The sequence below is a fragment of the Ostrea edulis genome, chromosome 8 (genome assembly GCF_947568905.1).
Source record: "Ostrea edulis chromosome 8, xbOstEdul1.1, whole genome shotgun sequence".
Classification (NCBI taxonomy): domain Eukaryota; kingdom Metazoa; phylum Mollusca; class Bivalvia; order Ostreida; family Ostreidae; genus Ostrea; species Ostrea edulis.
This window is the reverse complement of record NC_079171.1, coordinates 56,545,933-56,571,574: the sequence shown is the minus strand read 5'-3', so window position 1 is coordinate 56,571,574 and position 25,642 is coordinate 56,545,933. Positions and strand designations below refer to the sequence as shown.

The 25,642-nt window shown below is 36.8% G+C and overlaps 1 protein-coding gene across 1 annotated transcript in view; it reads right to left on the bottom strand.

The window, feature by feature from the left end:
- Positions 1–633: 633 nt before the first annotated feature.
- Positions 634–25,642, bottom strand: part of LOC125663384 (multiple epidermal growth factor-like domains protein 10) — a 43,106-nt gene continuing 18,097 nt past the window's right edge. Inside the window, exons 8-25 of the mRNA XM_056146501.1 lie at positions 24,065–24,199; positions 20,886–21,020; positions 18,839–18,970; positions 18,567–18,701; positions 17,176–17,310; positions 16,255–16,389; positions 14,157–14,291; positions 13,216–13,350; positions 12,281–12,415; positions 11,478–11,612; positions 11,079–11,213; positions 9,148–9,282; positions 7,549–7,683; positions 6,633–6,767; positions 3,754–3,885; positions 3,140–3,254; positions 1,552–1,730; positions 634–1,083 (exon numbers count right to left, since the gene is read on the bottom strand). Coding sequence (XP_056002476.1) covers positions 1,595–1,730; positions 3,140–3,254; positions 3,754–3,885; positions 6,633–6,767; positions 7,549–7,683; positions 9,148–9,282; positions 11,079–11,213; positions 11,478–11,612; positions 12,281–12,415; positions 13,216–13,350; positions 14,157–14,291; positions 16,255–16,389; positions 17,176–17,310; positions 18,567–18,701; positions 18,839–18,970; positions 20,886–21,020; positions 24,065–24,199 — 2,270 coding nt within the window. The 3' untranslated portion in view covers positions 634–1,083; positions 1,552–1,594. The remainder of the gene's footprint in view (positions 1,084–1,551; positions 1,731–3,139; positions 3,255–3,753; positions 3,886–6,632; positions 6,768–7,548; positions 7,684–9,147; positions 9,283–11,078; positions 11,214–11,477; positions 11,613–12,280; positions 12,416–13,215; positions 13,351–14,156; positions 14,292–16,254; positions 16,390–17,175; positions 17,311–18,566; positions 18,702–18,838; positions 18,971–20,885; positions 21,021–24,064; positions 24,200–25,642) is intronic.

Here is a 25,642-nt window from a genome sequence, read left to right as displayed (position 1 = left end):
AAGCACATGGAGCATTCCGCAAGAACCTAAAAACACTCTTGTTCAAGCGTGAATATGCTCTGTGAATGAAAAATTCAGTGTAATATCAAGGATTCCATGTGCAAGGTCTTGCAAACTGAATTTTGATCCAGCATACGAATACCTGTATGCCAATTGTATCTTGTCAACTCAAAGTCAACCACTTCGTCATTTTACTACCATGTTTTATTTTAATTCTTTCTATTGTTTTATCATTTTCTTTATAGCTCTTGCAGGTCTTTTATTAATATATTATCAATGATTATTAGCACAGACATTGTACAGCGCATAGAAACTATAGGTAATTTTGCGCTTTATAAATGAATAAAATAATAAGCGCCGACCATAGACCTAAATGTTGCAGCCCTTCACCGGCAGTGGTGACGTTTCCATATGAGTGAAATATTCTCGAGAGGGACGTAAAACAATATTCCATCATAACCACTAACATAAAACAAACGTCTTGACGACAACCCACAACAGGTATTCCTGAATTTTCATTGAGGGAAATATTTAACAAATAAATACATAGAGGTTCCCACTTCTTTTCTCATAAGCAAGGATATGTCTAGAAAATGGGAATCACAATAAAACAACAATTACATGTATATCTAATGTTTATATAAGCAGTAATCATTTTTATAACATATATTATGCTGATGATAAACAAACGTGTGCCGATTAATTACATAAGACGCGTAATTCAATTTTTCAGCGTCCTGTTGCTTTTAATACACGCATCACACATAAAGATATATATAATACTTACAGAGAACGTCTTAAAACAGAATCACAGGTTAACTACTGGCTAATTTTATCACGTGATTTTCCTCATAGCTAAAACATGATAACGCTAATTCGGGGTTTTAACGAAAGGCAAACGTAATGTAAAAATGGACTGTTCAGAGGTAATTGTTTTGCACTGTCAATATTCTGTTCGGCCACTTGGACATATCAGAAAAAATGATATTCCTTAGGACTGTAGGATTAATGTCTACACATTATGTTGATTGTTTATTGACAATTCATTGAACGCCTTCTGTGGTATAACGTCCGGCCTTCTTCCTACAGAAAACAAAACAAAACAAAATAACCCACACATCAACAGTTGAAATAAAGCAATGCAAACAATTGTCATTTTACATGGTTATTAAATTTTATATGAATCTAACCCTGTCATTGGATCATACGTTTTCGCTCCATCTTCTACATCAATTTCAATTCATAGACTCGATAATTTACGAAATTTTTTATGAATGCAATTAGAATATGAAAATCTAAAAGGATACATGGCTGTTGTTGAAGAACAAAATTTATCTGGATATCAAATCCACATAATTGCTCAATAGATTTCAATGGTGAAAGGTTGTTTCACTTTGATTCCAAGGATTTTAAGCATACACAATGTATTGAGGAAAAGACCGGCTTTGGCTTGTAATATGAATGCTTATTCCACTTTTTAGAAACTATATAACGACATGACTTCTAATGCTGATACAACCACAATTTTTTATTCAGTAAAATTTCACCTACACTCTATTCACCATTCTATTCTTCACCAAGGTACTCCTCTTAGTTATTTTTTGGTTGATATTTTAACTGTTTCTTTGTTTTTCAGTGTCTTCATGGTTTCTTCTTTTTTCAATTTCTTTGTTCCAGAATGCTCTCTGTTTCCTCTGCTTGGGTTAAAGGTCTCTCCGCTGTTTTGTTGACTTAAAAATCATAAGTTGGAATATTCAACATCACTGCCTATTACACATTTATGTTTTTTCCTATAGATTCTTTAGCTCCTAGAGTACTTTGGCCTTTACTGAGCCATAAGAGCCGAAACATTAAATGTCCGAGGAACGAGGACTACTTTTATCCCATTGTGACGTCACATTAGCGACAGTAACATTATGGTAATGAATAATAATAGGTGTAAACACTTCTGCTATAAAAGGTGAAGATAACGAACAGTGAACTTGTTTGTCAGTACCTTGCCTCCATTTAAATCTCATAACTCCTATAAACATACAAAATTAATCGTCCCATGGGTAGTCTATATGTATGATATGATGACTGTTGGCGGAAGGATAATGCATTAGAGTCCGGGAACCATTGCGTCTACAGATAGACGGACGGACAATCCGATTCCACTACCCCCCCCCCCCCCCCCCCCCCCCCCCCCCCCCCCAGTTTGTTGCGGGATTGGGGGTATAATAAGGTTTATATTATATAATGACTATCATTTTCGACATTTCATAATAAATGAATATGATCTTTATTTTGGTGTTGTTGCATATTTAGTTTTAAAGGAGCATGGACACGATTTGAGGTGAACATTTTCAAGTTTTATTTTTACATTTCTAATGTTTAGAATGCCTAACTAAGACATTTTTAATGGTCAGTACACATTTGAAAGTCAGATGTCGAGGTATATATGGGAGATACAGAGCTCACAATTCTTGGTTATGTAAACAAGGCTTGTGCCATGTGTCTGTTTACAAGTAAAACTGATACAGTACCAATTTTGATGCACCAGATGCGCATTTCGACAAATAATGTTTCTTCAGTAATGCTGAAGCCGAAAGAGCTAAAAGGAAAACTAGAGTGCCAAAAACTGGAGCCAAATTCGTCCAAGGAAAAGAGCTATGTATGAGGGAGATAATCCTTAACTTTGAAATGAATTTCGAAATTTTATCACAACAATTAAATATACATCCGTGTTTTCAAGTTAGTAACGAAGTACTTAGCTACTGGGATGTAGAGGTCCTCGGGGATGTTAAATATACTAGTAAGTTCGTTTAAAGCAGATTTTTTTTTTCAATTTGCATGTTATTTCTGAACACAATCAAATAGTTTCTAATGCTTGACACATCTCATTTTGTTTTAAGCGATCTATATGTAAACAAAAACATGGCACGAACCTTGTTTACATAACAGAGAATTGAGAGTGCTGTATCTCACTTGTAACTCAACAACTGATATCAAAATTTTGGTTGAGCATTAGAAATAATTTAGCTAAGCATTGTAAAGTATAAAAATAGAAAAATAAAATTTTCAGCTCGATTCTATCCATGTCCCTTTCAGAAAAGATTTATATTTCTAATTGTATTTTTTTTTCATGTATGAACAATACCTGAAATATACGATGCCCACGAACACCATGAAACCAAACACGGTAAACACTCCTCCAACCGCTATCACGCTAAATTGTGCTTTCTTCGAGGTATCTTTTATAAATTGTACTTCAGCTAAAACAATAGATAAAAATAAAATGAATTCCTGTATTTCGTCAAATATAATTACATTGATAGTGTACCGAGCACATAGGTATAACATCATTTTACATTGGTGTGAGTTGTAGTAAGCCCAGTGAATAAATTCCTTTCATTAAGTAAAAGCTGAATTAGAAAGCATTTCATTAATCAAATCTGATTATGATTATCATTATTGATATACAAATATTGCATTATGGTGCAGATTGATATTTGATCAAATCGTGGCCCTGGGGCAAGGGTGGAGCTAATAGGAAATCAAAGTTTTATATGAGAATATATGCTGGACAGAGATAATAAGGGAAGCTATGAATTGTTTACAACTCAAAAACTATTCCACCAAAATCAAATAAAATGATGCCCTGGATATTCTCATGATGTATCGATACCCTCATTAAACATTTCTATTTCGAACCAAATGGGGCTAGAAGTCCTAAATTAGCCCCCTAGAATGAACGAATGAATAAATACATACCATCGCAATTTTTTCCCGTCCAATTGTCCGTGCATCCATCAGGACAATTCCCGGTAAGTTGGTTGCATACATTGCCTATACACGCTCCACACATTTCTGTACATTTGACTCCATAATATCCATCTTTACAAACTAACAAAAGAGTGTTAGTTAAAAGCAACCATTCAGAAAATATATTCCGGGTTATTACATATTCCAAAATAAGAAACATTAACTATGAACCGAGAATACTAGGACCAAATATAGCAGGTGTGGGTCCGGAATAATTTTCAAAGGGGGCTATGGCCCAAATTTGCATCTTAAATGGCAAACAATGCCTTTTTTTGGTAAAAATGTTCAACCAAGGTGATGATTAACCCCGATACGTCCCTAGATCCGCGACTGTATGGACGTTATGTGTAACCCCGATACGTCCCCTAGATCCGCCACTGTATGGACGTGATGTGTAACCCCGATATGTCCCTAGATCCGCGACTGTATGGACGTGATGTGTAACCCCGATACATCCCTAGATCCGCCACTGTATGGACGTGATGTGTAACCCCGATACGTCCCCTAGATCCGCCACTGTATGGACGTGATGTGTAACCCCGATATGTCCCCTAGATCTGCCACTGTATGGACGTAAATCTCATGTTCACAAAATTTGCAACACAACAGAGGGATGAGAAGTGAAGATAACGAACAGTAATCAATCTCATAAATCCCCCTGATACAAAATTAAGATTAGGGCAACACAGACCCCTGGATATACCAGAGGTGGGATCAGGTGCATTGGAGGAGTCACTGTCTACTGTTGACCGGTCACATCTGCCGTAAGCCCTATATCTTGATCAGGTAAACGGAGCAACCCGATGCCAGAGTCAGCAAGTAAAGAGCGGCCCAGCAATTGGCACAAAACACGCCAGACAGCACTCAACCCAACGGCAGGCTGTATTTCCAGATAAAAGCATTACAGCGGCCACGGAATCCGCAAAACGTCGACTTCTGTTCCTTTGCAATGGTATTCAGTTTGGGCAAATACGATTTACTTTATCACCTCCTTGGCCGAGTGGTTAGAGCATCGCGCTCAAAATCACACGGCCTCTCACCTCTGGTCAGCGCGGGTTCGAATCCCGCTCGCACTGGTAACAGACCTGTTTACCCCTTATGAAAGCTGTCAGTAAGATTGTCAGTATTTTTGGTAGTCTGTCAGTACAAAGTCACCGGTGAGTGTCTGCCCCCCCCCCCCCCCCCCCCCCCCCCCCCCCCCAGAAAATTTTGAAAAATTAGATGCCATTTCCTGCTATCTGAGAGCTCCTGAAACCAGATTCAAAGGTTTATAAAGATGAAAATATACTAAGTATTTTAGTTTAATTTTTTAAAAGTATGCTGAAAACCTTGTTGAGATCTCTCGACTTGTAAATTTCCCTAATATTTTTCATGCATATGTAGTACGGTTTCTCTGACACTTACCTCATATCTTTTAATTTTTAAACATCAGATCAATTAGCACTAGTCTACTTTTCTTGACTCATCAAATTACCCCTTTTTAAATTACTTTGCTTTCCTTGAATACTCAATTTAATCTATTCATCTTGTAATAAACACTATAAAAACATACATGTATCTAAAACCGTTTGTCACCATGCTGTATTAATCTCGATCTTTTACATGCTTTAATATGTTTCTATTTCATAAAGCGCTTAGATGACTTTGATCTTTAAAAGTTAATAATTTTCTAGATCGAATTTTGACGAAACGATTTTTTTTTTTTTTTTTTACCGATTATTGTTTTTGACCGTATTTTCGCGACCAATCACCGTAAAACGTATTTTTTTTTAAAACTTTTACCGTAAAAAATACGGCGAAAACGTACAAGTAAACAGGTCTGTGGTAAGTGAGAAAGTTTCCCAATTTACTTTCGGAAGGTCGGTGGTCTCTTCCCAGGTGCATTGTATCTGGGTTCTCTCTTCCACCAACAAAAACTGGGCGCCACCATATAACTGAAAAATTGTTGAGTGTGGCGGAAAACATAAAATCAAATCAAATTTATCACCAAAATGTTTATTATCTGTGTGTCTGCTTACACGCCCGAGCAATACTTGTGTTAACTCATTGTTCTGCAACCGATACATGGTTCTAGTTCGATCGTCGCTTTAACTTTGGACGTTTAACATAGGTAGTATTTCTTCATCAAACGACCAGTATCAGAAGTTTTCGAAAGTCATGGACGTTTCGTATATGACCCATAAAAACACGAGGTTTCATGCCACAGTAAGGGTTAGCACATACGATCGATATTCCCATTATCGACGGTCATAAGCGACATGCGTCGGTCAAAATTGTATTACGTCACCCACATACAAAGGTAAAGGTGGGAGATTTATATGTAAACAAAAAGAACGATTAATAGATAGAAAGGACTATCATACTTAGATAAAAGACCGATGGAAAGTTAATAGGGATTGTCATAAGTACAGAAGTTTAAGAAGGATTGTCATTAGTAAACGCATATAAAGAGAAGGATTGAAGGTTAACTAACTCGCAGGTAAACGCATAAAAAGAGGTATAGAATGTTAGCTAGGACTCACAAGTAAACGCATATAAAGAGAAGGAGGAAATGGTAAAGGTAACGAACAGTGATCAATCTCATAACTCCTATATGGAATACAAAATTAATAGTTGGGCATACATGGACTCCTGGACACACCAGAGGTGGGATCAGGTGCCTAGGAGGAGTAAGCATCCCCTGTTGACTGACCACACCTGCCACGAGCCCTATATCTTATGAAATGTTACCTAGCAATCTTATAAATACATTTATATGAAGAGAATGATGGAAGGATAACAAAAACTGCTGATCAATATATATATATATATATATATATATATCACACCGTCACACATCGTTCCGTTCCAATGGTCCTGACACCCATCTGGACAAATCCCTGTAACTTTATTGCAGTGGGTTCCGGATTTACAGTTCCCGCAAATACCGTCACAATTCATTCCATAAAATCCAGTTTTGCATTCTAGATAAAAAAAAAATTAAACACTATCGATATAAAAATATCAATATCGTGTTGGGTTGGTTGGTTGTATAATGTTTATGAACCACTCAGAACTTTTCACTTATATAAATACATCATCATTCTACAATGCAAGGTGAAGATAACGAACAGTGATCAATCTCATAACTCCTACAAGCAATACAAAATAGATAGTTGGGCAAACACGGACCCCTGGACACACCAGAGGTGGGATCAGGTGCCTAGGAGGAGTAAGCATCCCCTGTTGACCGGTCACACCCGTCTACAATGTAAGTCTTCGGAAATCCATTTTACAATACAATCAATTTCTAGTTCATAAAGTATTAATGTTCTTTTTCATAACTTTAGAGATACTTAACCACATATGAATTATATGAAACTCTAACATTTTGCTTCTTGAAGAATCTGATAAAGCACTGGTGGAAAAAGTGAAGAATACACAGGCAATATCACATATATTCATGTGAAAAAGTGAATTTCACGTGAATCGCGTTACCGTAAAATTTGTGTGAAAAAAATATTAAGGTAGTTTCACCCACGTGTGACTTATCAATATTACTGGTTGAAAGTGGAAAAACTCTATTAATTTTAACTCATTATAGTTTAATTTAACTAATAACCAGAGAAAATGTAATTTTCCTTTGATACAAATAAAAAAAAATATTGATAACATTAAATCTTGACACTGAGGGGAGTACAACTTGTAGTAGATATATAGTCCATATCAAGTCTTTGTTTTTATTTTGAAGCAAAGCTTACTTACCGTCACACCGTGCGCCATCCCAGTGTCCCTGACACCCATTTAAACATGTACCCGTTATAGTGTTACACGCGGATTCATTTGCACATCGTCCACACCTTGAATCACACTCCGTGCCATAAAATCTATCTTCACACGCTATGTAAATGATGAAATGAAGAATGATACAAAAAATAAAAGCTTATGAATATTTTGTGACATGTCCAATGAAAATAAAGTATCAAAAACACCGAAAGTAGACTCTAAGAAAAAATATCACATGTACTATATAATGAACAGTGATCAATCTCATAACTCCTATACGCAATACAAAATAGATAGTTGGGCAAACACGGACCCCTGGGCACATCAGAGGTGGTACCAGGTGCCCAGGAGGAGTAAGCATCCTCTGTCGTTCGGTCACACCCACCGTGAGTACCACATCTTGATCAGGAAAACGGAGCTATCCGTAGTCAAAATCAGTGTGCTAAGAAAGGCCTAACAATCGGTATGAATCACGGCAGACAGCATTTGACCCAATGAAATATGATTTCACCAAGAGTGATCGTACAAGTTATCAATTTCTTAATAGAGGAATTTTGATTTTTCTATTATTTTTTTCAAAAGGAGTATTTTGTTTGCAAATAAAAGATTGTAGAGTTCATCTTTCTCTGTGATTTGATGCATGATATAAATCTTTAGTGAAACACGCCTAGGAGACACATATGGACATTCTGATATTTTTAATTCAAAAAATGTTAACGAAAATAATGAAAGTTATCTATAAGCAGCCATTTTAAATGTTCGGTGAAAAACTCCCAAGAAACATGTCAGTTAGAAAAAGATATATCAGACAAATACAGTTTTTAAAGAAGTTGGAAATGAAATGACCAAAATTTAGAAATGTTGCGATTTTTTTAAATTCGAGCCAAGCCCGATTAATTAAAATTTACAAAAAGTGGTAATATATATAATTTCAATTAAAGAACTGCATTTTATTGTTGTAACACGGTTTACAAATTAAACGATTCTATAAATTAATGCAAACCAATTTCTTGATGAGAAGTGCATAATATAAGCAGCAATTTGGTGACTTTATTTTCGTCCATCACTTTTGATTGGGATCAGTACTTTTTCCCTAGTTTGGTTCAAATTAAGAAAAAGTTATATTTATAAAACTTTCATTCCCTTTTACTGCATACCTTTTTTCTAATTTCATTGACAGCTTTCTTGAATAAATCAGCCAAACACTTAGAATATTAACAAATAACGCGCAGAATTTCCATAGATATTTTGATTTTAAAAAAATCCGAACTTCTAGGTATGTTTTATTACATAGTCATTATCATACATGTATAACATCCGACCGTTTCCCTTATCAAAATATAGGGCTCAGTTATATATTGCATATTATATATAGCGGAGCGTTATTTTCCTCTGAAGAAACCTAAAAATAAACCTGCATTTTAAGGTTTATATTTGTTTCTACTACATTCTTTGACATAAATGAATATATTATTTTGGATAATAAGATACAGTAATTTAAATGAACTTATTTGTTTTTAATTTTATTTTGGTAACCTTTTGATTTTCATTTTATGGAAGATTGAAAATCTTACTTACCGTCACACCGTGCACCATCCCAGTGTCCCTGACACCCATTTAAACATACACCCATTACAGTGTCACATGCGAGTCCGTTTGCACATCGTCCACACTTTGAATCACAGTCCTTGCCATAAAATCCATCTTCACACGCTATGAAAATGAAGAATGATTTCACAACTTGGCTAGCTAAATATTTCTTCTCAAAACTGTTTTATCTGCGTTCTGTTACCAATCAGACATGTAAGAAACTATTACAAGCAATGAATGAATGATTTTTATACAACTTTGAATTCATTCAGCACATTCGGAGTTGCCCATCCCTTCTCCAATTCTTCGGGCCTTTAATTGACAGGGGCTCTTTTCTTAGGCAAATGGTCGTAAGTCAGTTAATTATATAGTTATTTAATTTGTTTTACAGCGTATGACAAAATGAACACGGTGATACATGTACACTATTGTGTCTGAACCAGTTTAGATAGAAAACGAAAGGCAAAGACATGACAGACATAAACAAGAGGCCCACAAGCTTTATCGGTCACCTGAGTACTAGTGAAAAAAGTATCATTACTCCAAAGGGCTATGAAATCTAGATTTTTTTTTTTACTGTTCTGAATATCTAAGCTAAATTCTAATGCTCAGCAACAGTATAGAATATGATGTGTAAAATTACCATTTTTTGTACATCCTTTTCTGCTATTCCTATGTATGAATTTAAATTTTATACAGTATCAACAAACTTACATATAATTACTGTATACTAAGTTTGGCCCCACCCTAGGGTCAGAACCCCTACCCCGGGGATCATCAAATTTACAATTTTGGTAGAGGACTACCTGCTCTTTCTAAATATCCATTACTTTCAATTTAGTATCAATAACACTAAAGAAGATGTTATCTAAGTGTTATACACATAAACACTATATAGTAAGATTGACCCCACCCTGGGGTCAGAACCTCTACCCCGGAAATCATGAAATTTACAATTTTTGGTAAAGGACTACCTGCTATATATCCATTTCGTTTCAATTTCGTATCAATAACGCTAAAGAAGATGTTATTTAAATGTTTTACACATAAACACTATATAGTAAGTTTGGCCCCGCCCTGGGGTCAGAACCCCTACCCCGGGGATCATGAAAGTTACAATTTTGGTAGAGGCCTTCCTGCTCTACATCACTATGCATTTAGTTATTCTTTTTTTTGAAAATTGGTCAATTTTGCCTCATTCCCAGGGGTGCAGGAATCCTGAAATTTACAATTTATGTCCCCCTTGGCCCACAAAAGCTTCATAACAAATTTGAAAAGAATTGGAATCATAATTATCAAGAAGAAATTAAAAATGTCTATTGTTCACAAATTTAGTAATTTTGCCTCCACCCTGATACCAAAACCCCTACCCCTGGGATCATCAGATTTATAATTTTGATAAAGGACCACCTGCTTTTTCTAGATATCCATTTAGTTTTAATTTAATATCAATAACACTAAAGAAGATGTTATTTAAATGTTTTACACATAAATACTATATACCATGTTAGGCCCCGCCCTGGGGTCAAAACACCTACCCCGGGGATCATGAAAGTTACAATTTTAGTAGAGGCCTTCCTGCTCTACATCACTACGCATTTAGTTTTTCCTACACGTGTGCATTGTAGAGAAGAATATTTTTGAAAATTTGTCATTTTTGGGCAGTTTGCTGGATTCCTGAAATTTACAATTTATCTCCCCCTTGTCCCAAAGATGTGTCATGCCAAATATAAAAAGAATTGGACAAGTAGTTATCAAAAAGAAGTTTAAAATGTTCAATTGTTAACGCACGACGCATGCACGACGGACTAAAACCAATTGCAATAGGTCACCTGAGGTTACTCAGGTGACCTAAAAAGCAAGAAATCAAACTTATTCTAATACACAACCCTAGGTCTTAAATTTTTCTTAAATTTTACCGTCGCATTTAGATCCGGTCCAATGTTCTTGACACACGTCTGGACAGACTCCAGTGATGTTACTGCAGTGGTCTCCTGTTTTACACTTCCCACAGACATTCTCACAATTCACTCCATAACGACTATTTTCACAAGCTATGTCAGATAAGAAAAATAATGTTATTTAAGGCGCATTGAATATTCTATCACACAGATCAATGAGGACATTGGAGAAATTCAAATACAATGTATGTAAAAAAAATTCTAAATTGGACTGAACTGGAATTCTATATTAATTCAAACATAATCCAAACATAGGGATTGCCTCTCCTTCCACAATTTTACGAGCGTAAAATTGACAGTTACAGAGTTTTGGCATAAGTCTTCCAAGTAATTTGTTCAAATGTTGAGAAATTTTACCGTCGCATTTAGATCCGGTCCAATGTTCTTGACACACGTCTGGACAGACTCCAGTAATGTTACTGCAGTAGTCTCCCGTTTTACACTTCCCACAGACATTCCCACAGTTCACTCCATAGCGACCCTTTTCACAAACTATGACAGAAATGGAAATTATTGTTACTTATGACATATTCTATCACACGTATCATTAAAACCATTGGAGAAATCCAACACCCTTACAGCTAGAAAAATATTAACAAACTCTGAGCAACTGGTATTCTATATTAGTTTTAAAATAATCCAAAAAATGAGGAGTATATCTCCTTCTACAATTCTACAAGCGTGAAATTGACAGTTACATATTTTTGGCACAAATCTTATAAGTCATTGGTTTTGCAGGTACAGACAGTAGCATTGGTTAATTGTTTAACGTCCCTCTCGTTTTCCCCTTATATGGAGACGTCACCATTGCTGGGGTGAATGAACTGCAAATTTGAAGCCTATGCTCGGCGCTTACGGCCTTTGAGCAGGGAGGGATCTTTATCGTGCAACACCTGCTGTGACACGGGACCTCGGTTTTTACGGTCCCATCCGAAGGACTGCCCCATTTAGTCGCCTCTTACGACAAGCAAGGCGTACTGAGGACCTATTCTAACCCGGATCTCCACGGGAATACAGACTAGATGAAAGCACTGTATAGACCAATATAACAAACACATACATGTATACACAGCGTAATTAACAATAAATCTAACCATTCAAACCTATACTACACATATATGTTTGTTAACATGTACTGTTCAAATGTTGAGAAATTTTACCGTCGCATTTAGATCCGGTCCAATGTTCTTGACACACGTCTGGACAGACTCCAGTAATGTTATTACAGTAGTCTCCGGATTTACAATTTCCGCATACATTCCCACAGTTCACTCCATAGCGACCCTTTTCACAAGCTATGTCAGAAAAGAAAATTAAATCTTATTTATGACATATTCTATTACACAGATCATTGAAGACATTAGAGAAATTCAACACGTTTTTAGCTAGAAAAATATGATTGATTGAATATTGTTTAACGTCCCTCTCGAAAATCTTTCACTCATATGGAGACGTCACCACTGCCGGTGAAGGGCTTCCAAATTTAAAGCCCATGCTTGACCTTTGAGCAGAGAGGGTCCATTATCGTGCAACACCTGCTATGACACAGGACCTTGGTTTTTGCGGTCTCATCCGAAGGACCGCCCCATTTAGTCGCCTCTTACGACAAGCAAGGCGTACTGAGGATCTATTCTAACCAGGATCCCCACGGGAAAAATACGTAAAAACAATTCTGAAAAACTGATTTTCTGCATTATTATAAAAATGATATAGATTTATTGATTGATTGTTAAACAATATAAAATCAATCAATCTATATTAGTTTTATGATAATCCAAAAATAGGGATTATCTCTCCTTCCACAATTCTACGAGAGTAAAATTGACAGTTATAGATTATTGGTATAAGTCTTGTAAGTAATTTGTTTTTTGCAGGTCCAGGCAAAATCAAAAACACTGAATCAGTGATTTTTTAACATTTTTCAAAAGGGTCCTGTGGCTTTCGAATTGGGGGAAAATTGTCAACAAATGTAAAGACCTAAACAACAAACATAAAATACAGTGTAATTAATGACAAAAATCGAACAAATCAAACTAATCCTATTCACAGTATATTTTTTAACATACATGTCTGTTCAAATGTTGAGAAATTTTACCGTCACATTTAGATCCGGTCCAATGTTCTTGGCACACGTCTGGACAGACTCCAGTGATGTTATTACAGTAGTCTCCCGTTTTACACTTCCCACAGACATTCTCACAGTTCACTCCATAGCGACCCTTTTCACAAGCTATGTCACAAAAGAAAATTAAATCTTATTTATGACATATTCTATTACACATATCATTGATTGATTGATTGTATCTTGTTTAACGTCTCGCTCGAGAATTTTTCACTCATATGGAGACGTTACCAAGACCTGTGAAGGGCTTCAAAGTTAGTCCTATGCTCGGCGCTTATAAGGTCATCTCCGAGGACCCGTGACATCCACACCTGATGCCAAGCGTTTGGCGATGGAACTGTCACTACCTGTTTTAACGACTTAGGTCTGTGGCGGCCAGGATTCGAACCCCGACCCTCCGCATGCGGGGCGAACGATCTAACCTCTCAGCCACCGCGGCGGTCTTCACAGATCATTGAAGACATTAGAGAAAGTCAACACGTTTTTAGCTAGAAAAATATGATTCATTGAATATTGTTTAACTTCCCTCTCGAAAATCTTTCACTCATATGGAGACGTCAACACTGCCGGTGAAGGGCTCCAAAATTTAAAGCCTATGCTCGGGCTTTGAGCAGGGAGGGAGCATTATCGTGCAACACCTGCTGTGACAAGGGACTTCGGTTTTTGCGGTCTCATCCGAAGAACCGCCCCATTTAGTCGCCTCTTACGACAAGCAAGGCGTACTGAGGACCTATTCTAACCTGGATCTCCACGAGAATACAGACTAGATGAAAGCACTGATATAACTGTATAGACCAATATAACAAACACATACATGTATACACAGCGTAATTAACAATAAATCTAACCATTCAAACCTATACTACAGATATATGTTTGTTAACGTGTACTGTTCAAATGTTGAGAAATTTTACCGTCACATTTAGATCCGGTCCAATGTTCTTGACACACGTCTGGACAGACTCCAGTAATGTTATTACAGTAGTCTCCGGATTTACAATTTCCGCATACATTCCCACAGTTCACTCCATAGCGACCCTTTTCACAAGCTATGTCAGAAAAGAAAATTAAATCTTATTTATGACATATTCTATTACACAGGTCATTGAAGACATTAGAGAAATTCAACACGTTTTTAGCTAGAAAAATATGATTGATTGAATATTGTTTAACGTCCCTCTCGAAAATCTTTCACTCATATGGAGACGTCAACACTGCCGGTGAAGGGCTTCAAAATTTAAAGTCTATACTCGACCTTTGAGCAGGGAGGGATCATTATCGTGCAACACTTGCTGTGAAACGGGACCTTGTTTTTTTGCGGTCTCATCCGAAGGAACGCCTCATTTTTTCACCTCTTACGACAAGCAAGGCATACTGAGGACCTATTTTAACCCGGATCCCCACGGGAAAAATACGTAAAAACAATTCTGAACAAGAGATGTTTGTAAAACACATATGCCCCCATGGTGCAAAATTGAAAAGGGTTATACACACACATCATTTAATTGAGAGTAGTATTATCAATTCAAAATATTGAGCAGACAATATCTTCCTATGTCAAGTGTGGATTGACCATGAGACCTAAAAATCAATAGGGGTCATCAACTCCGGAAGGTGTACCAAATTTGATGTCTGTCAAGCAAAGGGTTCTCAAGATATTGAACAGACATTATATTCCTAATTTCCTATGTCCAGTTTGACCCTTGATCTTTGACCATGTGACCTCAAAATCAATAGGATTCATCTTCTCCTGAAGATGTACCAGTGTACCAAGTTTGATGTCTGTCGAGCAAAGGGTTCTCAAGATATTGAACAGACAGTATATTCCTATGTCCAGTTTGACCCTTGACCTTTGACCATATCACCTAAAATTCGATAGGGGTAATCTTCTCCTGATGATGTACCAGTGTACTACGTTTGATATCTGTCAAGCAAAGGGTTCTCAAGATATTGAGCAGACAGTATATTCGAATGTCCAGTTTGACTCTTGACCTTTATCCAGGTGACCTCAAGATCAATAGGGGTCATCTACTCCTTAACATGAACCAGTGTACCGAGTTTGATGTCTGTCAAGCAAAGGGTTCTCAAGATATTGAAGAGACAGTATATTCCTATGTCCAGTTTGACCCTTGACCATGTGACATCAAATTCAATAGGGGTCATCTTCTTCTAAAGATAAACCAGTGTACCAAGTTCAATGTCTGTCAAGCAAAGGATTCTCGAGACATTGAGTGGTCAATATATCCCTGTCCAGTTTGACCCTTGACCTTTGATCAGGTGAACTCAAAACCAATAGGGGTCATTAACTCCTTAAGATGCACCAGTGTACCAAGTTTGGTGTCTGTCAAGCCAAGGGTTTTCAAGATATTGAGCGGACAGTATATTCCTATGTCCAGAGTAGGCTGACCCTTGACTTTTAACCTTTTGACCTGAAAAGCTATAGGGGTCCTCTTCTTTTCATAACCAACCCACATATGAAATATCATGATTATCAAGTGAATGGTTCTCAACATATTGAGCGGACAACATGTGGTCCACCGACCGACCGACCGACAGGTGCAAACCAATATGCCCCTCTTTTTTGAAGGGGGGCATAAAAACTGATTTTCTAGATTATTATAAAAATGATATAGATTTATTGATTGATTGTTAAACAATATAAAATCAATCAATCTATATTAGTTTTATGATAATCCAAAAATAGGGATTCTCTCTCCTTCCACAATTCTACGAGCGTAAAATGACAGTTATAGATTTTTGGTATAAGTCTTGTAAGTAATTTGTTTTTTGCAGGTCCAGGCAAAATCAAAAACATTGAATCAGTGATTTTTTATAATTTTTTTAAAAAGGGTCCTGTGGCTTTCGAATTGGGGAAAAAATTGTCAACAAGTGTAAAGACCTAAACAACAAACAAAAATACAGTGTAATTAGTGACAAAAATCGAACCATTTAAACTAATCGTGTGAATATTTTTTAACATTCATGTACTGTTCAAATGTTGAGAAATTTTACCGTCACATTTAGATCCGGTCCAATGTTCTTGGCACACGTCTGGACAGACTCCAGTGATGTTATTACAGTAGTCTCCGGATTTACAATTTCCGCATACATTCCCACAGTTCACTCCATAGCGACCCTTTTCACAAACTATGTCAGAAAAGAAAATTAAATCTTATTTATGACATATATTCTATTACACAGATCACTGAAGACATTAGAGAAATTCAACACGTTTTTAGCTAGAAAAATATGATTGATTGAATATTGTTTAACGTCCCTCTCGAAAATCTTTCACTCATATGGAGACGTCACCATTGCCGGTGAAGGGTTCCAGAATTTAAAGCTCATGCTCGGCTTTTGAGCAGGGAGGGTCCATTATCGTGCAACACTTGCTGGATTTTGCGGTCTCATCCGAAGGACCGCCCCATTTAGTCGCCTCTTACAACAAGCAAGGCGTGCTGAGGACCTATTCTAACCCGGATCCCCACGGGAAAAATACGTAAAAACAATTCTGAAAAACTGATTTTCTGGATTATAAAAATAATATAGATTTATTGTTTGATTGTTAAACAATATACAATCAATCAATCTATATTAGTTTTATGATAATTCAAAAATAGGGATTCTCTCTCCTTCCACAATTCTACGAGCGTAAAATCGACAGTTATAGATTTTTGGTATAAGTCTTGTAAGTAATCTGTTTTTTTGCAGGTCAAGGCAAAATCAAAAACACTGAATCAGTGATTTTTTAACATTTTTCAAAAGGGTCCTGTGGCTTTCGAATTGGGGAAAAATTGTCAACAAGTGTAAAGGCCTAAACAAGAAACACAAAATACAGTGTAATTAATGACAAAAATCGAACCATTCAAACTAATCCTATTCACAGTATATTTTTTAACATACATGTACTGTTCAAATGTTGAGAAAATTTACCGTCGCATTTAGATCCGGTCCAATGGTCTTGGCACACGTCTGGACAGACTCCCGTAATGTTATTACAGTAGTCTCCCGTTTTACACTTCCCACAGACATTCTCACAGTTCACTCCATAACGACCCTTTTCACAAGCTATGATAGAAAAAAAAAACTACAAGTTAGTTATAAATTTTTCTTCCCATAATGCATTACGAAGTTAACTGCGCAGAGCGATATACTGGTATTCGGCTGCATGTAAATAAAGTACGTATTTTCCAGGATGTTTAACGTTTCGCCTTTTATATTTCAAAATAACATTCCTCGATCTCTAAGGGATATCCAGGAAAACAAGAAATTTTGCTTCTATTTTACTACGATTCAAAACTATATAGCTGATCGTTGTTCTCTATATAGTTACGACTTGGGTCACTTCGTGACGTCATGACACCTTCCGGAATAGAATACAAATATGTTGGTGACGAAAATGGTGAGATAGTATAGTGTACTATTTTCCAGGGTGTTTAGTTTCATGCTGATAGGTTATATAGGGCCAGTGCAATGTATTTATCCGCTCTGCTGATTTTCAATGTGATGTCCAACAAAACCACACACAGTGACACACACAGACGTGGACAAGGGTCAAATTGTGTATGTATACATATGTGTATTGATCTTCGACCACAGATGAAATAATTAGATAACTCATAAGTTGTCACAGAGTCTATAGAATTGTTTATCACTTGGTTAGAATGCTATTTTCTATCCACCATTTGTAAATCAGCCACAGTTGACAGATATCGTATTTGTCCTGTCGTGTGTCATCGTTATTCTAACCATCATATTTATACCGCAATGTCTCGCCGTGCGTCCTCGGTATTCTAACCATCATATTTATACCCCAATGTCTCGCCGTGCGTCCTCGGTATTCTAACCATCACATTTATACCCCAATGTCTCGCCGTGCGTCCTCGGTATTCTAAATACCGCGCTATTCTAAATACCACCTTTGTTCCGGCAAATGTAGCTTCAGTTTGTTGATTCGCCCCATATACTGGTACACAACTGGGTGTAAATTTCTCACTTTCATGCAAATGAATAATGTAAATGGGCGGGGACTACATGTAGATACAATGTAATATAATTTGGAATAACACGGGCATTTCAATTCATATCAATTAGGCAGACCTATTTATATGTATATTTTATATTTTCAATTTTATTCAAATAGAAATGTCAGGAATCACTGTCTAGTTTCTTGGGTATGTGAGTTGATTAAACACAATGGAAAAGCGGACAATATATGTACTTTACGTTATGTAAATTATCATAATTTACAATTTAGTTAATCACCTCACCCAAAACTTAAACAATCGCACAATACAAGCTCTATAATTATGGACAAAATTTACCATCACATTTAGATCCTTCCCATTTCTCCTGGCAGCCATCCAGACAAACACCTGATACGTTGTGGCACTGGGAGTTTAATTTACACTTCCCGCACTCTTGCAAACAGTTCGAGCCATAGTATCCGTTTTTGCAAACTATGAAATGTAAAAACTAGTTTTTAAATTGTTACTGGTCACCAAATTTAACATCTGCTTATAAGAATATTTTAAATCTTTAAAGTTTGATAAATGCACTTAAGTATAACTGATTGAACTCTACCATAGTACTATACCATCGCACATTGGTCCGTCCCAGCGGGCCTGACATCCATACATACAAACTCCCGTTTGGTTGCAGAAAGTACCGGGTGCACAGTGACCACAATTTTCCTCGCAGTGAACTCCATATAATCCGCTTTCACACTCTGTTATGATATTGAAGTCACGTCAACTTTCGGATATAGATATCAAGCATGTATATGAGAAACATTATTTGCAGAAAAAAAGAAATATATACATTAACACAGGCTTATAACAAACACAGAACGCATTAACGCTTATTACGAAATGATATTTACTTCTTATAACAAACACAGAACGCATTAACGCTTATTACGAAATGATATTTACTTCTTATAACAAACACAGAACGCATTAACGCTTATTACGAAATGATATTTACTTCTTATAACAAACACAGAACGCATTAACGCTTATTACGAAATGATATTTACTTCTTATAACACAGAACGCATTAATGCTTATTACGAAATGATATTTACTTCTTATAACAAACACAGAACGCATTAACGCTTATTACGAAATGATATTTACTTCTTATAACAAACACAGAACGCATTAACGCTTATTACGAAATGATATTTACTTCTCTAAGAGAGGAAATTACCTTCAAAATTATTGGATATAAGGAAGTTTGGTTATAATGAAATATTTTTCGCCCTGGAGTTTCGCTTTAACTGTGGTTGACTGTACTTGCAAGCGCGAAATATCGTTCATGAAATGAAAAACTCCCCATTCGTTCTATCTCCACATCAGAGTAATGAATTATTATGAGATCAGAGTTATTTTGCTGTATTAATTACAATTTTATAAGATTAGATTTTAGACTGAATTCAATATTTCACTTGATACAATGATAGATTGCCTGTTAAGAACTATGATGAATGTGTCTGATGATCTAACATTAACTATACAGCGAAGTTCGCAGGGGGGGGGGGGGGGGGGGATACCTTTAAGATGGATATCTGCATCAAAAGTTTGTTTAATAGATTGTTAAAAAATATCATATGACGTACACAACACCATCAAAAGAGCGATAAAAATACAAATCTCAATTATTTTATATGACTTTCTTTTCTCAGAATGATAAAAATGTCTTTTGTTTGAAAAAAATTCAGAGTTCAAATCTCGCTGTGATTTGATGTATGATACATGAAAGGTAAAGATAATGAACAGTGATCAATCTCATAACTCCTATAAGCAACACAAATTAGATAGTTTGGCAAACTTGGACCCCTGGATATACCAGAGGCTGGATCAGGTGCCTAGGAGGAATAAGCATCCCCTGTCGACCGGTCACACCCGTCATGAGCCCTATATCTTGGTCGAGTAAACGGAGTTATATATCCATACATATATCTGATAAAACGTGCCTAGATTTCTCAGACGTTCCATGTTCTAACTCTATAGCTAATACGTTCATTAAGAAAAGATGGTGATTATTGTGTATTTTTTAAGTATCTGAACTAGAACCGAGGAAAAGCTTGTGACGCCTCTATGAGAGTAAAATATTCACAAATGGGACGCATATTTACAACCAAAATATAGATAGTGGGCCACATTTCAGTAACTCGCTAAAGAGTGATGCTGGATTCAATACACACGGTCCCGCAGTGTAGGATCAGTAGAACGGTCATCGATTTTTAGGCTATCTATGGAAGGTGAAATCATCTGGAACCATTACTGCATGTAAAAGAATGTTTATTGAGTAGATACATCTATACATGAATACTAAGGATAACCCGTGGAATCTCCAAAGTTATTTCCATCGTGGTCCTTTGATGAACGGAAGTTGGCGTTATGGGGTCATTACGTAGGAGGAAGCCAAAGTTCCCAAGGTGCCTACGTGTCTGAGCGGGAAATCACCACACCCTCTCACAAACAACCACTGCCGATCACAGAAATCGATTCAGGTCGCAGCGGGGAGAAGCGAGAGCGCTACCTCTGTGCTACCCGGACAGCATCTAGGTACTTAATTGTTCTACAAATATGTCATGCAGTTAGATTCAGAACAAAATTACTGAACATTTTAGGACGTACCATCACATTTGACTCCACTCCATCTATCTTGACATCCAGACAGACAGATTCCAATCGTGCTGTCGCAATGTGTTCCTATCTTACACATCCCACATTCCTCTGAACAGTTTGTTCCGTGATAACCTTCTTCACAATCTAAGAAATTAAGGTTTTATAAATTTTTTTGAATACTCATTTGATTTATCAGGTATGATAAATGCAGAGTTGTGATTTTCACTGGTCAAGAACAAGAGCGTCGAGGAAATATTCACGGTCAGTTCCACCTGCTAAAAGTACAGGCAAAACCAACAACAGAAACATTGGCTTAAATTTTGTACTAATCTGTATGTCTGTGCTATGGAGGAAACCGCGACTATTTCTCGACTTACTCAGACGTATGTTTAATGAAGAAGACCAGGACTGTGTTTTATGCAAGAACTCAGGAGTAAGACCAAAATCTTCCTTTCTAATTCATTTTTTCCTACGTTCTATGAATTGCGATTTTGATATGAATAAGAATTTAGTATGTAAAACTTATACGGTACCAATTTTGATGCACCAGATGCGCATTTCGACAAATAATGTCTCTTCAGTGATGCTCAACCGAAATGTTTGAAATCCGAAATAACTATGAAGTTTTAGATCTAAATATAGCCAAAAACAGCGTGCCAAACAAGTGGAGCCAAATTCGTCCAAGGATAAGAGCTATGCATGAGGGAGATAATCCTTAATTTTGAAATGAATTTCTAAATTTTCTAACAGCAATTAAATATACATCCGTATTTTCAAGCTAGTAACGAAGTACTTAGCTACTGGGCTGTAGAGACCCTCGGGGACTAACAGTCCACCAGCAGAGGCCTCGACCCAGGGGTCATAATGTAAAACTTATACAGTACCAATTTTGATGCACCAGATGCGCATTTCGACAAATAATGTCTCTTCAGTGATGCTCAACCGAAATGTTTGAAATCCGAAATAACTATGAAGTTTTAGATCTAAATATAGCCAAAAAACAGCGTGCCAAACAAGTGGAGCCAAATTCGTCCAAGGATAAGAGCTATGCATGAGTATGTAATTCTACATAAGTATAATCTCATAAGATTAGGTTGACTAGTTGTTAGAACTATGTAACACTTTCCGTCTTAGCCGTGAGTTTGTTTTGTAAAACAGGGTCCAGACTTCATGACCATGAAATAAACAAAAATATACACAAGTCAAATATTGACTTTGATCTCATCTATGATAGACTAATCATATAATGATATTTATAAGTCCATAACTGTATGTTCTCAATGTAGGAGCACGGAGCCTGAAGCACAAATAATAAAAGCAATGATATACATGTATATTTTCTCAAAATATGAAATTCCCGTGATAGTAATCTTCGACAACAGAACTCGACTCTCATCCAAACCATTTCAAAACTTTAAGGACAATATTTCAAGATCGAAATACCCACCAAACGCGTAAATACTGAGCAGCTCATTTGCATATTCACCGGTATGAATTCTATACCTGAAAAAATTGTGAACAGACATGTCGGTGATTGGGGCAACTTTACACATGAATCTGAGAGAAAGACAATCAGTTACACACAAGAACATTTACAGAAGCAGAAAAAATATGATCATTATTTGCTGTAATTATCTCATGGGGTGCTGCTCGCTTGTTTGATCATTATTTGCTGTAATTATCTCATGGGGTGCTGCTCGCTTGTTTGATCATTATTTGCTGTAATTATCTCATGAGGTGCTGCTCGCTTGTTTGATCATTATTTGCTGTATCTGTCTCCTGAGGTGCTGCTCGCTTGTTTGATCATTATTTGCTGTATCTGTCTTATGAGGTGCTGCTCGCTTGTTTGATCATTATTTGCTGTATCTGTCTCATGAGGAGCTGCTCGCTTGTTTGATCATTATTTGCTATATCTGTCTCATGAGGTGCTGCTCGCTTGTTTGATCATTATTTGCTGTATCTGTCTCATGAGGTGCTGTTCGCTTGTTTGATCATTATTTGCTCTATCTGTCTCATGAGGTGCTGCTCGCTTGTTTGATCATTATTTGCTGTATCTGTCTCATGAGGTGCTGCTCGCTTGTTTGATCATTATTTGCTGTATCTGTCTCATGAGGTGCTGCTCGATTGTTTGATCATTATTTGCTGTATCTGTCTCATGAGAGACGTGATGTTCGCTTTTCGAGAAATGAACGACACTGCGTAGAAGTAAACGGTAACTATGTCTATCATGAAAATTGAAGATAATGAACAGTGATTAATCTCATAACTCCTATAACGAATTCATACAAAATAGAGAGTTGGGCAAACACGGACCCTTGGATATACCAGAGGTGGGATCAGTTGCCTACGAGGAGTAAGCATCTCCTGTCAACCGGTCACACTCGCCTTGAGCCCTACGTCTAGATCAGGTAAACGGAGTTGTCTGTAGTAAAATTCAGTGTATAAAGAACGGCCTAAGAATAGGTATGAAACACGGCAGACAGCATTTGACCAAATAACAGGTTGTAATGGCAAACTAGATCACCATAACCACCATAACGAATAGTGACAGATATAAGAACTGGGCAAACATGAATTCTTAGACACCATAGGCGGGACAAAGCACCCAAGAAGACCAAACATCCCCGTCGACCAGCCACACCCACCGTTAGTCCTTTATCTCGATCAGGCGCAACAACCTGCACGAAACAAGCCAGACAGCACCCGACCCAGCGATAGAAATATAATTACCGACCACAGAATTTGCGAAATACCTATCCCTAAACGAGACTGCCGGAACCATTGCAACACTAACCCATTCGTCAGCAGCCCGCCTCGATCCACACGTATAACACGCCCCCGTGCACTGAACCTGCCCAGAGACACAAACACCACATGCGGGTGACAAAGAAACACCGCCACTCAACGCGGGGGCAGACGATGAAGAAGACAAAGCTATTCCGCCCGCCACAGAGCCGAATCACCATCCCGATTGATTTTACAACAATAATAACACTCAACTAGTATATACATATAAGATGAGTTGAAATTTTTATCTAATTGTATAAAAACAAGGCTGATATTGCATTATGCACAACTTGAACAAAATTTGCATAGAACTGCTTTGTAACTAGAGATAAATTAAGTTCATCAATAGATTATACAAAAGCAAACATTGCCAAGTTTTCTTAACAAATGGCAAAACATACCATCACATAATGACCCCGTCCAGTGCTCCTGACATCCATCAGAGCAGACTCCTGTTATGTTGTTGCAGGCAGTACCATTCTTACAATGTCCGCATAACTGTGTACAGTTTGTTCCGTAGAAACCAGGTGCGCAAACTGTTGATAGATAGGTCAGAGTTACGATCAACGCACACAATCTGTTGATAAATAGGTCAGAGTTACGATCAACGCACACAAGCTGTTGATAGATAGGTCAGAGTTACGATCAACGCCCACAATCTGTTGATAGATAGGTCAGAGTTACGATCATCGCATACAACCTGTTCATAAATAGGTCAGAATTACGGTCAATGCACACAAACTGTTCTTAAATAGGTCTTAAAATACTAGTAACATACTTCACGTTTCTTTTTCTTTCTTTCCTTCTTTTTTTCGTTTTTTTTTTTTATTGATAGAAACAAGATAAAATGCAAGTAAATTGTACCCCAATTGTCAAGAAAAATGGTATTATCAAGAAACCTCACGGATGTTTCAGTATTTACAATGCACGATCTTATGGATCTGCTCTGCATAAAAAAGATATCAGTATATGTAATAATTATAAATATCAAAATATGTAATAATTATAGATATCAGAATATGCAATTATTGTGGATAGCAGAATGGGTACTAAATGTAGATATCGGAATATGTAATAATTGTAGATATCAGAAAAAGGATATTTGTCGATATCAAAATGTGTAATAATTGTAGATATCAGAATCTTACATAATTGTAGATATCAGAATATGTAATAATTGTAGATATCAGAATCATAGATGAAAGGTGAAGATAACGAACAGTGATCAATCTCATAACTCCTACAAACAATACAAAATAGATAGTTGGGCAAACACGGACCCCTGGACACACCAGAGGTGGGATCAGGTGCCTAGGAGGAGTAAGCATTCCCTGTCGACCGGTCACACCCGCCGTGAGCCCTATATCCTGATTAGGTAGACGGAGTTATTCGCAGTCAAAATCAGTATACCAAGAACGGCTTAACAATCGGTACGAAACACGTCAGACAGTATTTGACCCAATGATAGGTTGTATTGACGAACTAGATCGTTATAACGACCATAGAACTTGCGAAATGTTGAGTTCAATCGAGACTGTTGAAACCCCTGTACCATCAACTTGTTTGTCAGTAGCTTACCTCGATTTAAAAACTGACTATACGCAGAACAAGCTCTTGCATATCGAATCAGTTGAGATATATAAACACCATATGCAGGTGATAATGGAATATTGCTACATAAATATGGGAAGTTGACGACGGAGAAGCTGAAATCATCCCGTTTGTCATACAGTTGAGTTGTCAGTATGCCGTTAATGTCTACTTTCAATAAAATATCTAAGTATGAAGCAGAAGTGGACGACTCTGTGGTGTCCTTTATTTCGAGCTCACAGGGATATATCAAATCGACATATGAATGAAAGTTATTATTGTTAATAGACAAAAAATCGTCAATATATCGAAATGTCGAATTGAAGGCCACAGCGAGAGATTTTTTCTTCTCCCGTAGAAGTTTTTGAATAAATTCTGCTTCATATGAA